This window comes from Phragmites australis, chromosome 2 (assembly GCF_958298935.1).
Source record: "Phragmites australis chromosome 2, lpPhrAust1.1, whole genome shotgun sequence".
NCBI classification, from domain to species: Eukaryota; Viridiplantae; Streptophyta; class Magnoliopsida; order Poales; family Poaceae; genus Phragmites; species Phragmites australis.
In genome coordinates this window covers 31,807,034-31,819,589 of record NC_084922.1, presented here as the reverse complement: position 1 = coordinate 31,819,589, position 12,556 = coordinate 31,807,034, and the positions used below count along the sequence as shown (strand labels likewise).

General features: G+C 45.2%; 1 protein-coding gene across 2 annotated transcripts; it reads left to right on the top strand.

The window, feature by feature from the left end:
• The first annotated feature begins 4,666 nt into the window (after positions 1-4,666).
• LOC133908394 (uncharacterized) lies at positions 4,667-10,708 on the top strand. 2 transcript variants are annotated; one of them, XM_062350401.1, is made up of 5 exons: positions 4,667-5,823; positions 6,589-7,207; positions 8,189-9,596; positions 9,685-9,777; positions 9,921-10,708. In XM_062350401.1, exons 1-5 carry the CDS (start codon positions 4,977-4,979, stop codon positions 10,668-10,670), a joined length of 3,717 nt encoding a protein of 1,238 aa, XP_062206385.1. In that variant the 5' UTR covers positions 4,667-4,976; the 3' UTR covers positions 10,671-10,708. The 2 variants fall into 2 exon arrangements, with proteins under 2 accessions (XP_062206385.1, XP_062206383.1); XM_062350399.1 differs by having other exon boundaries at positions 4,669-5,823; positions 8,174-9,596.
• The last annotated feature ends 1,848 nt before the right edge of the window (positions 10,709-12,556 follow it).

Genomic DNA, 12,556 nt, shown 5'->3' with positions numbered 1-12,556 from the left:
CGCCCTAGCCTCTCTTCTCGTCCTTTCCCCACATTCCACTACCGCCATCGCCCATTCACGCCATCACATCTCACCGTTGTCGATCCTCCGACCACGTGCTGCTAGGGAGCTTTAGGACCTTGCTGCCGTCCCGGCCGCCGTCCATTCGCCAGAAGCCCGATGGGAGCTGCTCGCGCCAGTAGACAAACAGCGCCGCCACCACCTCTTTGACGAATCACCAGCTGTCGTCCCGCTCCTCGTCGTCCTTGAGCACGGTGAGCATCCCAAGCCCTTAGCGCCCCTCCTAGATAGCGCGTAGATGCCCCTAAGCTCTCTCTTGACCGGTTGCCATGCGCCGCCGTGTGCTTGAATTCCGCCACCGCTCTTTGGCTCAATGCCGGCGTGTTAGTACTCCATGTGCGTCGCTAGCCGTCGTGCCGTGATGCCTAGAGGCCTTAGGCCCCTCTTCTTATGCGGATTGACACTTCTCAGTATAGGGGAGCGCTGCCCGATTTTTGGCCACGCCGATGTCCCTCTTCAGCTACCGACTGGTATCGATTTCGTTGCCGGCCGTCGTCGATGTGCTCCTCGCTACGTTCACCGTTCCGCGAAGAAGCCTGGCGTCGACTTCTCGTCGTGAAACCCCGTCGGAATCCCACGCCGGCGAGCTTCCCCTTGCGCGCCGCCGGCCACTCTTTCCCCTCCCTTCCGTCGCTCGCGCTGCGCCAGCCATCGCCGCATGCCCACATGCTCACTTGGGCCAGCCAAAGGCTGTGACCTGGCCTGGCCGAGTGGGCCACAACTCGGCCCGAGCGCCGTTGGCCTGCTAGGTCAGCCCAGCCATTGAAAGGCCGCACCCCAGTGGGCCAGCCCAGCTCTCACAGCCTGCTAAGCCAGTCAGCCCAACACTGTGTAGCCCGAGCCCGGCCCAGACCTGACCTAATCTGGACCCATCTCGGCCCAACTGATACTGTTAATGTGGGCCTAGGTTACTGTTCAGTGGGCCCCACCAGTGGGTACTATTCATAAACAGTGCCATTTGGTATTTTTTAGATTTAATTTAGATTAAAACTTCGGGGAGCTGTAACTTCTCCATTCTGGCTCCGATTTCAGCGATTCTTTTGCTGAAATTCATCTAAAATCGAGATCTACTCATCTGTCATATTGTGATGTCCATTAGGGATCATTTGGTTTTCCATTTGGTATTATTTGATATTTTTCCAGTATAGCCGTTATTGATCGTAGTCGCGATTGCAGAGCAACTAGAGTTCTGCGATTGCTGCGCAGGAAGCATCAGGAGCAAGGAGGATCCGTACTACAACCAAGACTCTAAAGAGAACTTCGAAGAAGACAAGTCCTATCTCCTTGATCATACTGAACTCGTGGTTTTCAAATAATATACATGATCAACTAAAACCGGACTTATTATCGCATGTGCTATATATTGCGTTTTCTTTCAAACTACCTGTAGCAGTTAATCCTATCAACACTGCCATACCTTACATATCATCATCCTGAATATATATCACCTTAGGAATACCTGTTGTTAAAATATATTAGCGATGGACGACGCCTTGATATCTAGCATTCTTAGGATGGAATACGTCTCCTCGGAGACGTCACTTTTAAAACACTTCTCCTCGGAGACAAGATTTACTGTTATCAATGTTAACTCATATACATGAATCCTTGATGGTTATGAATTTCGTGATGGTTGTGAAATCCTTGACATCGTGTGGGATATGATGGGAGATGTGTAAAAATGAGTGAAAACTGTTTTGGTGGGGGCAGGTGGAGTAGTACTCTGGACGAGGATGCTCCTAGGGGCTTGAGTCACCTTTGTGATGTTCATTGCCAGAAGATACCTGCTCTGGCTGGTTAAGGACCGAGTCATTGCGCCGTCATGCTTAGCCCCCCCGTGCAACCACGCATCTTGAATGGGCAGAACTTGACTCTTCTTTGACCGAACTGGGTTAGGCATAATAGGAGGCCTGAGAGGCATCGTTGAGTCAAGTGTCTTCAGGTTCTGCGCGAAGGAGTTTTCGCCCCAGTCGATCATCGGGGGTCTGCCCTCTATACGAGACCTGAAGAGCTTGATGGATCACGTAGAAAAGCCCGACAGAAAAGGTGTTTGGAGGGTCTCGGTATGATTCACTGCTCCGCTTGCAATGATTGGAGGCTGAGCATATCGTATGGGTAAAGTTGTACAACCTCTACAGAGTGTAAACTTATTCTAATAGCCGTGTCCACGGTCATGTACATGTGAAAGCAGTAACCCTGATGACTAGACTTCGGGTGCGTGCGTCTTGATGTAGATATCCGTGTGATGAGGTTCCTGGCTCAATCCGTCAGAAGGTGCGTGGTACTAGAGGTACACCAGATGTGATAATAGGGACTGCGGAGTGAGGTGCAGCCCCTCCCAGGACCGAAAAACCCCAGATATAGCTCGTCACTAGTTTTTGAACTACTTAAAATGTTTTGAAGTCGATCATAGTTGATGCAATTGGATATCTGCATAAACTGCTTTACGCTTAAATCTAAATCGTAAAGCTTTATCCTTGAATAAACCCTTTATGCATCTATCAACACCTTGGAGTAGTATAGGACTTGCTGAGTACCTTCTGTACTCACTTTTACTGTCATTCAGATAAAGAAGCCAATGTCGACTTCGCCGGAGGTGAAGCCGGGGATGAAGAGTAGTCTCTGAAGTCGTGTTCGCACCCTCGCTGCTTGTGGCTTGGGCTTTTGCTTCCGTTATATGTTTTGATGGCCGCTAGGACACGCTTGTAATATTAGGTATGGATTGTAAACCTTTTGTACCCAGAACCTTACTATTTGCATACAAAGTTTAACTGTGATACTACAACTGTTATACTGTGCGTATCAGCTACGTAATCCAGGGACTGATACAGGAGGCACAGGAGATCCGATAAGGGGGGTCTTACATGGAGTTACCAGGAGGTCGACGGTGGTGAGGAGGCGTGGGGGCGGGCTCGAGCTTCGCCACCGCCACAACTCCTCCATGGCTAGGGATTTGGGTTTCGCGTTTGGGGTCTAGCCATCTGGGTGCAGGAGGAGGGGAGTAGAAGGGGAGCAGGTGGGTTACGCGGGCCGACGATTCTCCATGGATTTTTTTATTTTCACGTTCCCTGATTTTTTCTGGTTTTTATTAGGGGAGGTGAGATCGAAAGGCTAGGCATAGGATGAAACTAGTGCTTTATATTAGTAGAGATCTGTTAGCAATTAATTTTATTATATCTATTTTGTTAGATTGATTAGTACCATTATTATATGCTGATAGTTTAATTGATAGATGACATTGAATTTATTAATTGCAGTCTAGAACACGAATTTGGTATCGTCACACTGGTCGATGATCTGGTAGCCTTTTACATTGGATGACTGCTAAATCGGTAGCCTACACTAAGAGCTCACTAATTAAAATAATATCTATTGATATGCTTCTTGTGTTATCCCACCATATATTGTTAATTGTCATACATGGTATCTTGTTGAATTAGAGTAGCACCTTTCATGCTTTACATTTTGTTAAAATGCTCATGGTCATATATGCGATATTTTACTATGGCTTGTCAAGTCTTGTTTATTATGTTTTAATTCAGAATCAATTTAACCGGAAAGTTGCTAATATACTTTGAAACAACATATGTATACCAGCTATATTTGTACCGATCCTAACTTGATATATATAAAAAATATACTTTATGTCCGGATTAATGGTTCCGAGTCATCTACTTCAAATATTATAAACCATTTTGATGGTTACATTCAGTATTGCAAAAATGGTGACATAAGAATGTAGCTTTTTTGCGCTCTAGTGATCTCCTATAAAAACTCTTCACCAGTCCGAAGCAAATATTTTGTAGCCTTTGTAAGATACGATTCAACCTTATAAATGGTTGGATTCAAATTATGCATAATGCTGCCAAGTCATTGACAAAGCTTTTGGGCTACGTAATCTTGTCTTGTTTGGATGCAAAACAATGCATTTCAATTGGCATTAGGAATACCATGCTTTTATAAACCAGCACTAGAGTCTATCTTTACTAGTTAAGCAAAAAATGTATAAGATTTCTCTCCTCGTGCTTATATAAGTAGAATTCATTGAGCGCATGTATTTGAGACTTGCTTTTCAAATCAAATAATTAAAAAAACACTAGGATACTCCACGACTCGAAGACCAAACTGTTTAGAAGAAAAGATTGTCAAAATATGTTGATGAAGCCAAAACTTTAAAATAGATAAATACAATATAAAGATTGTAACATAACACGTTAAAAAACCAAACGAACTATGAATGGATGCACTTATTTATAATGTAACTTTGATTTTTCAAAGTACATAGTATGATCACACGAAAAAAATAGCTAGTTAGATAAACTCCTTCATTATCTCCCTCTATTAGATTAAATATTTGTGCATTTACAGAGGAACACGAACGTCCCTCTAAAAAAAAAAGGGAACACGAACGTCTTTTTTGAAGGATCTGACAGTAAAACCGCCTGAATTTTAACCGGAGCCGTCAAGCCCAGTTGCAGTACCGAAGGGACCGAGAAGACAGAACCGTGCACAATACCACAAGGACCCCCGCGCGACGCGCCCCGTCTCCCGTGTCCAATCCCCGCCCGCGCCCGCCCGCCCCTTCGGCCGCAGCAACCACCTCACCACCGGGGCCAATCCGAACCACACCAAACCGGAAAATCAACCAACCTTTTCCTTTCCCCATTTTCTCCACCCACGAACACGTCGTCTCCCCCTCCCATCCCCCGCCGCCGCCTCCATCCCTCCCTCCGTTCCCCCACCCCACCAAAACCCTAGCCGCCTCCGGCCCCAGCCCTCCCGCGCTCTCTCCCCCGCAGCCAAGGTCGCCCAGATCCCCGGAGGCCCGGATCCCTCGCGCGCTCTAGGGCTTCCGGGCCCCACCGCCCGCCCCGCATCTGACTCGGTGGGGGTGTTCGGGCTAGGGTTGGCTCGCCATGCCTCGGAGCTCGCGCCACAGGTCGCACCGGTCCCACAGGCGTGGAGGGTCCGCGGACCGGTCGGAGTCGGAGGGCGAGGAGGCGGCGTCGGCCGGCGCGCGGGAGGAGGTCGCGGCGGCTAGGGTTTCGCGAGATCCCGAGTCCGAGAGGCGCCGCTCGTCGTCGGGGAAGGAGGCCGTGAGGTCGGGAAACGGGTACGCGGATCACGGGAAGAAGAGGAAGGATAGGGTCGAGGAAGCCGTGGTGGATGTGGTTAGCGACCGGTGGAACAGCGGCGTCTGCGAGGATCACGTGGTCGATAAGAAGTCCAAGAGTGAGGTGCATGGGACTGTCGATGGGGAGAAACCGGCGGATAAGTCCAAGGGATCAGGGGATGAGTCCAAGAGAACAAGCAGGCGGTCGGTGGTTTCGGATGACAGGGTTGAGGAGGTTGTGTTGAAGAGCGACTCTGGGAAGCGGCGGTCAGAGAAGAAGGATTTGGGGAGGAGAGAGAGTACTGGGCAGTACAAGGATGACAGAAATAGGGAGAGAGAGAAGGAGAGGGAAAGGGAAAGGGAAAAAGAATGGGAGAGGCAGAAAGAGCGAGATAGGGAAAGGAGTAGGGACAGAGAGCGGGAGAAGGAAAGGGAACGGGAGAAGGAGAGGGAGGAATGGGCACGGGAGAAAGATAGGGATCGAGAGCGGGACAGGGAGCGAGAGAGACAAAAGGACCGGGAGAGGGACAAGAAAGACTATGATTCCAAGCATGAGAGGTATGAGGATGGGATTAGTAGGAAGGGTGTCTCAAAGGTAAACAGGATGGAAGAGGAGGCTTATTCATATAGGAGAGATATAGAGATCAATGGTAAAAGTCCTTAGTCTACATGTTCCCAACAATGCCGATAATCTCCTGTTACCTGTGTGCAATTATATGCCTTGTTCGTACTACTATGGTTTAGTCTTCAGGATTTTCTAGCTTGTGTAACATTTTGCGTGAGTAAATTACATTTTGACCTGTTTTGCAGGATACTATTGTTTTTTTATCTTTTACTAGTGTATATTACTAGCCTTGGCCAAAATGATTGTAACTTATGGAACCCACAGTTTCTCCACCTTTGTATTTTTTTTCTGCCACACAGCTAACAATTCAATCTCCTTTTTTTCTTTTTGGTACTTTGATGCCATCTCACCTGTTAGATTGAGCAGACTGCTGGAAATGCATCTCCTCAATCATAGATATCATAATAGCCTTGTTATCATTTGAGGATTATTTACCGTTGGAGAACCACGACTTAAGAATTTCTCAGAGATTTGATAGTATAGTTACCATTGCTATGATTAAACTCCGTTGTATTTGTTATCTATACCTTACGGTTGATATCCTGCTGTATACTTATATAATCATCTGAAACCATCTTTCTTCTTATGGAGTATTGCATTTGATGGTACTGAGCAATGTACCGGTGCAGTAACAGGATATATTTTATGTGTTTTTTTATTAGATGCTTAATGAAGTTCACTTATCTACTTGTTTTGCCTGACTGCTGTTCATTTACGGTTTCTTTATATGTTCAGGGTTCATTTTCCTTTTGCTGCGCGTTGTTTCCTAAACTGGTTCTTTTGTAAGCAGAAATTCCGTCAAAGGAGTATTACAGTAATCCCGAGAAGCAACCTGACAAACACAGCCGAAGAAAGGATGATTCTGAAGACACAGATAAGTGGCCTGCTGACAATAGAGACAGTGATGATAGAAAGACTCTGTCCAGATATGAACATGGTAAAGCTAGGAATTCTAAGGAACAAAGGTTTGAGGATGACAAGTACAAAGAAAAGTACAAGGATGACTATGGAAGGGATAGAAGACAACAAGATGACAGGTTTCTTGATGAGCGCACGACCCGAGATCATGAAAGTGATAGGGCTGATTATAAGAGCGCTAAAGATGGGCACAAAAGCTCAGAGAGCCATTACAGAAAGGATGCAGTTCAAGATGGTGATCATTATGATGATTATGGCAGTAGGTATAAGGAAAGTAGAGGGAGAAAAAGACCTCCTGAGGAAAATGACGACCAATATGATTTAAAGACTCCAAGTGCACGGGATCGTGTAAATTTGGAAAAATCTTCAGGCAGTGGGCGTTTGGATTCTCTGATTGAGAGAGGAAGACCTGATCGTAGTTCTAGTCCAAGTAAACTCCATGCAAGAAGTTCACCCAGCCCAGGTTCTCATCACGACAAAGATCAAAGCCGGTAACTTTTCTTCTGTATGGTTATATATATATGTGAAAATACCACATTAATCTCTTAACAGGATGCAGCATTGTAGCTGTATCTTGCCTTAGTATTACAGTAAATTTGCTTTTTGTCATGTGCGCGATTTAATGTTAACTGTGCGAATATTTGTTTCATGCTTACTGAGTACATTTATTAGGTGGACAGGCTGTATACTAAATTGTTGCTGTAACTCTGTGAAAAAGGTTGTAGGCATCTCTGTCTGACGGATAAATATGTTAAATTATTCCGTTTGGATCTGAATTGGGTTTTTTATTAGCTGGCAGCTTCCGAGGTGAAATAACTCCTAGCAGTGTGAGCTAATAAGTTATAGTTTCTGAGGACGCCCAATGAATATAGGTAGATTTGCTGACTAAGGTGTTAGATATTGTGGGTGAGGAATAATGTAAAGAGTATCTGTTATAGACTGGAATGGATCAGTAGATTGGAAAGTTCCTCTTTGAGGTACAAGGTTACAGTTTGGCTATCTAACATAGTTTGGATGGCTCCTCATTGGTGTTTACTTTGTTTCTGGTCCACAAAAAGCTTTGAATCAGTTTAGTACGGGCTGGAATGGATCAGTAGGTTGAGAATTTCCTCTTTGAGGTACAGGGTTACTATATGCTTATGTAACATAGTTTGGTTGACTCTTCATCAAGGTTGATTTTGTTTCTGGTGCACAAAAAACTTTGTATCGTTTTAATGGGTATGACCTATGGAGGTTGATCATTTCCATGTATTGCCCAATACACCTGCACTGGTAGTGACTAAAGAACAAATTACAAATTTCATGATATCGGCTCCAGTTACTGATTTTAGATTGACAAATATTACAAATTATTGCAACTGATAAGACAATCTTGCAACAGATAAGCAGATTTTGATGTTCATGTTATCTGCATTTCTCTTGAATGCTTTGTTTCTTCTAACATTTGGAATGGTTAGTGGATTGATTTCCAGGCATGGATCTAAACCGACAGATCATCGAAAGAGAGAAATACTGTGTGATGAGAGAACTATTCGACCAAGAACATCTTCTGTGAGAGAAAGGACACCTGCCTCTAGACTTCGTGATAGGGATGCAGAAAATTGGTCTTCAGAAAGGCTCAAACAGAAGGATGATCACCAGTCTCACATCGTACCATTGGAAATCTCTACATCGTCACAGTATGACCGCACACCTCGGAAAGATAAGCATACTTCACCGAAGAAATTATCTGAAAAATCTCCATCTTCAGGCGACCAAAGGTTTTCAGGTAGGCTTAGTGATGGGCGTAGTTTTGATAATAAAGGAGAAAGAAACAGCATTACAAAATACAGAGATCGAGATGGTGACCTGTCCCAAGAACGGTCACTTCATCAAGATCGCACACCAGCTAAAGTTCCGTTCAGGGAACCAACACCTTCTGGTTCATCCATAAGCAGAGGTGGCCATTTTTCAGGCACTTCACCGAATCATTCTCTGCCACCCTCTGTGAGGCACAGAAGTGATGATTCTTCTTTCCTGGGTTCACATGATGATGACCGTAGACCTCAAAGTGGAGATAGGAGGTTCCATGGCCATCAAAAGAGGAATGATATTAATTCTGGACGTGGACATGGACATGCCTGGAACAATCCACCAAACTGGCCTTCTCCAGTTGCAAATGGTTTTGTCCCTATCCAGCATGGTGCTCCTGGATTTCACCCACCTGTCCATCAGTTTCCTGGCCCACCTATGTTTAACCTTAGGCCTCAAATGAAATTGAACCAACCTGGAGTTTCATATCCCATGCATGACGCTGTTGACAGGTTTTCGACCCACATGCGCCCATTTGGGTGGCCTAATCCTCTGGATGAATCATGCCCACCTCACCTGCAAGTTTGGAATGGAGGCAGTGGTGTGTTTCCTGGTGAACCCTATATGTATGGTAGGCAAGAGTGGGATCAGAACAGACCACATGCTGGCAGCAGAGGATGGGAGGTGACTGGTGATGCATCGAAGGGACTAAATGAAGTGCCTGATGCTGAACTTCCAGTTGCTAAGGAGCCGGACTGTGCAGCAACTGCTATTTCCGAGTCTTCTGGTGGACAACACAACCTTCAGTCTCAGATCAAGCAAAAAGAAATTGAACACTTGACATCAGAAAACTGTGAAGCAAAGGATGATTCTAAAAGTGCCTTGAAAAGTTTGGAAGCTCCTCAAGGAGAATCAGTTATGACTTCTATCCTGTCAAAGAATGGTGCAGTCTTTTCTAAAAGCTATCTATCCAGAATTAGCGTGTCATATGATCTTGTTGAGTCAGAGTTGTACAAAAGGTGTATATCCTTGCTGGGAGACTTGGGTGTAACCAAAGCCCCTCTGGAGGTTAAGAATGAACCTATTCAGGTAGTCACATTCGTTAAAATTGATGTTAGCATCTGTTTCCTCGTCCAATTTTGATATTCTCATGGTGATTTTATGTTTTATGCAACAGAACAATGGAAATATTGGAAAGGTAACTAGAAAACATGGAAGCCCCAATCCTTTCAGTTCACTTTACCTGAAGAGTAACAGTACTATCTTTCAGGCAAGTCCTTTTTTATTACCTAATCTTCTTGAGGACTTGACTTTAAAGTGAAAATCTGTTTACCATTTGCTATTTTAATTCTTATTCCACTATGATTTAGTGATATGGGTGTACACTAAATTTCTCCTTTTCCCCTATAACAGAGAGCTATGGTCCTTCACAAGAATCAGATAGGAAAGGGTTTAGTTCCTACTAAGATGGACTTACCAGAAGATTCTCATGTCACAGAAATGCTTGACAGTACTCCAAAGGAACCAGTGGTGAGCAACCCTGCTCCACTCAATTGCCCTGATATTATTGAGGAAGGGTCAACGTCAAAACTGGAACCTGGTGATGGCATGGGGACGGCAAATCCAGCAACTGCAGAATCTGGTGGTGGGGAGGAACCTCCAGCAATCAGTCAACCTGATGTAGAGATGGAGGCGGTGGCACGACCAGCAATCACAGAACCAGAAATTGAAGTACCTACTGATGGCCTGGAGGATAGTGCGCCACAAGTAACTCTAGAACTTGCTGTTGATTTGCCGGAAGCTACACCTGCTGATGGCCTGGAGGATGTTGCACCTTCAGCCGTTGGTGAATCAGGTGATAGCATGGAGGTTATGCCTCCTGCCATCACAGAACCTAACATTGGCAAGGAGGATGCTCCTGCTGTTGCTAGTCCTGACGGTCAAGAGAGACCCTCCATCATGCATGCCAGTGCTGAGACAGGTATGGAAGAAGAGATTGATAAAGTTATCGATGATAATCCTGGGGATGGTGAGGTGAACTCATCTTTCCTTGCCCCCGAGTTGGATGTCGCTGCAAGCGATGCTCATGATTCTGAAGCTATGTTGGTGGAAAGTAGGGTAAATTTAACTCGGATACCTAATTCCCCAGAAAGTACACATTGAACTCCTTTTTATTCCATTTTTAATTCCTTTTTGTCTGAGGGTCTTGCGTCCTCAGCCTAGTGGTTCTTTTGAGTTGCATCTTTTTGTTTACCTCCAGGCGTTGCTCTTTCTAGTGTTTGTTCAGTGTGCTAGTTATGCTGATGGGGACCTTGACGTGCCTGTGGAACGCTTAACAAGCAGGTATGTCATGCGTGTCCCGTGCCCATCCAGTAGTGTTGCTTGTTTTCTGCGTGCACGTACTAGTACTCCCATAGGTATGAATGTCTCCCTGCAGCTTTTGCGTAGCGTCTATAGAAAGGATTTTCTTATTTAGCTACCCTTACCGCATGATATACTTTTTTTTTTCTGGGATGTGGTTGCTCAAGGCAAAATATCAGGGATCGGAAAAAAAGAAGTGCATTAGTGTTTCGCCCTTTTTGTAGCTGTCAAGTGATTTAGATACCTCATTTCCCCCATAGGAAACGTAGGATAGCCCATTCGGAAATCGTGCCAACTATGTGGAGTCATTCTGGTTTGATTTGTTTTGGTGATTGGACATTTTTGGAGTTCCGTTAAATTTGCCACATGGGTTTTGAGCTTGCTTCGGAAAGTTTTCCCCTCTTAGGGACATGGTTGGTGACTCAACAGTCATAGTTCAAATTTTATGAAAAAGATATGTTGGTGTTCTAGCTAGCAAGCATTTCAAATTTACGTTCACACAAATTATAATTTAAAGTAGTTATATTTGATAGAAAACAAGAAATTTAATTCAAAACTATTTGCTGGTTTGCACATTTACGAAGGCAAAATAGTATTGTTAAATTTGTAGAAATTTTTAAGTATTATGACAGTTCATTAGGCTAGAAAATAATAACTAAGCCAAAATAGTACAACTTTGACACGAATCAGGATAATCCCCGCTCAGTGAAGGCGGTAAATTCATTGTTGAGTGTACAGCACAATATTGATGCTAATTCACCAAATACAAGATTTGTTCGCCCAAAGGGTATAGGTACATACGCTTGCCATCCTAGATTTCTGCCAATACGGGTCTGAGGTGATTATATATTTACATGTGAGAAAATGTACGTTGCTCCTACCGGCTCTAACCGATAGCGTTGGTACTTGGTAGGGACGTAGGGTGGCTCGTTTGAGGCTCGATAGTTGTTGCATTCCATGGAGCCTGAAGGATTTTAGAGAATATTCCTTGCATATAATTACTGCCGGCCTCCCATCTCTGTAGATCATACTAACGGGATCTTGTCCTAATAGCTGAAACTTTGGGTTCTTTCTATTTCGCGAGGAAAACTTTTCTACTTGGGATTCACGACCAACTGGGATTATTTTGATGTTAGCGAGAAAATTGAGGCGTTGACTGATAGTTTTTTTCCCCATCGAGCATAGCTCCAGGCTTGAGCGTGTCACAATCTGGCCGGTTCGAGTGGGTGATTTAATTCTAACAACTTATAACCTTGTAGTCATCTAAAAAAACAGAAACCTTATACATCAGAAAAAGTGTACGCATCAAACCCCGATTCACAAACTGTTGTGACCATGGGCAGCTGGAGGATGGCTGCTAGCTTATTCATACCTGGCACAGCGACCTTCAAGAATCAATGCATTGTGTACCGGCAATCAGGGACATCTGTCAGCAGAGAATATCGGTTTACAGTTACCGCACGATAGCAGGCTGCAGGCCCGGCCGAAGGAATGGAACGCACGGCGCCAGCGCCTTGGCAGACGATGCGATCAGCCCGCACACCAACCACGAGCACAGGCGCACAGCACGCGGCAGGCACGAGCGAGCGCTCGCCCGCTAGTCGCGAGCTAACTGTGCGGTCCCGACGAAATCGCCCCGCCCGGGTCGCGGGACTCCGCGTGCGCGGCTGGCCCTCGCCACCCGGCGA

Bases quoted from the DNA above. Each gene is read 5' to 3' on its own strand.
- LOC133908394 (XM_062350399.1), top strand. From the start codon at position 4,977: ATGCCTCGGAGCTCGCGCCACAGGTCGCACCGGTCCCACAGGCGTGGA. The intron at 5,824-6,588 runs GTAAAAGTCCTT...TTTTGTAAGCAG, and splicing joins GAGAGATATAGAGATCAATG to AAATTCCGTCAAAGGAGTAT. The intron at 7,208-8,173 runs GTAACTTTTCTT...TGGAATGGTTAG, and splicing joins CACGACAAAGATCAAAGCCG to TGGATTGATTTCCAGGCATG.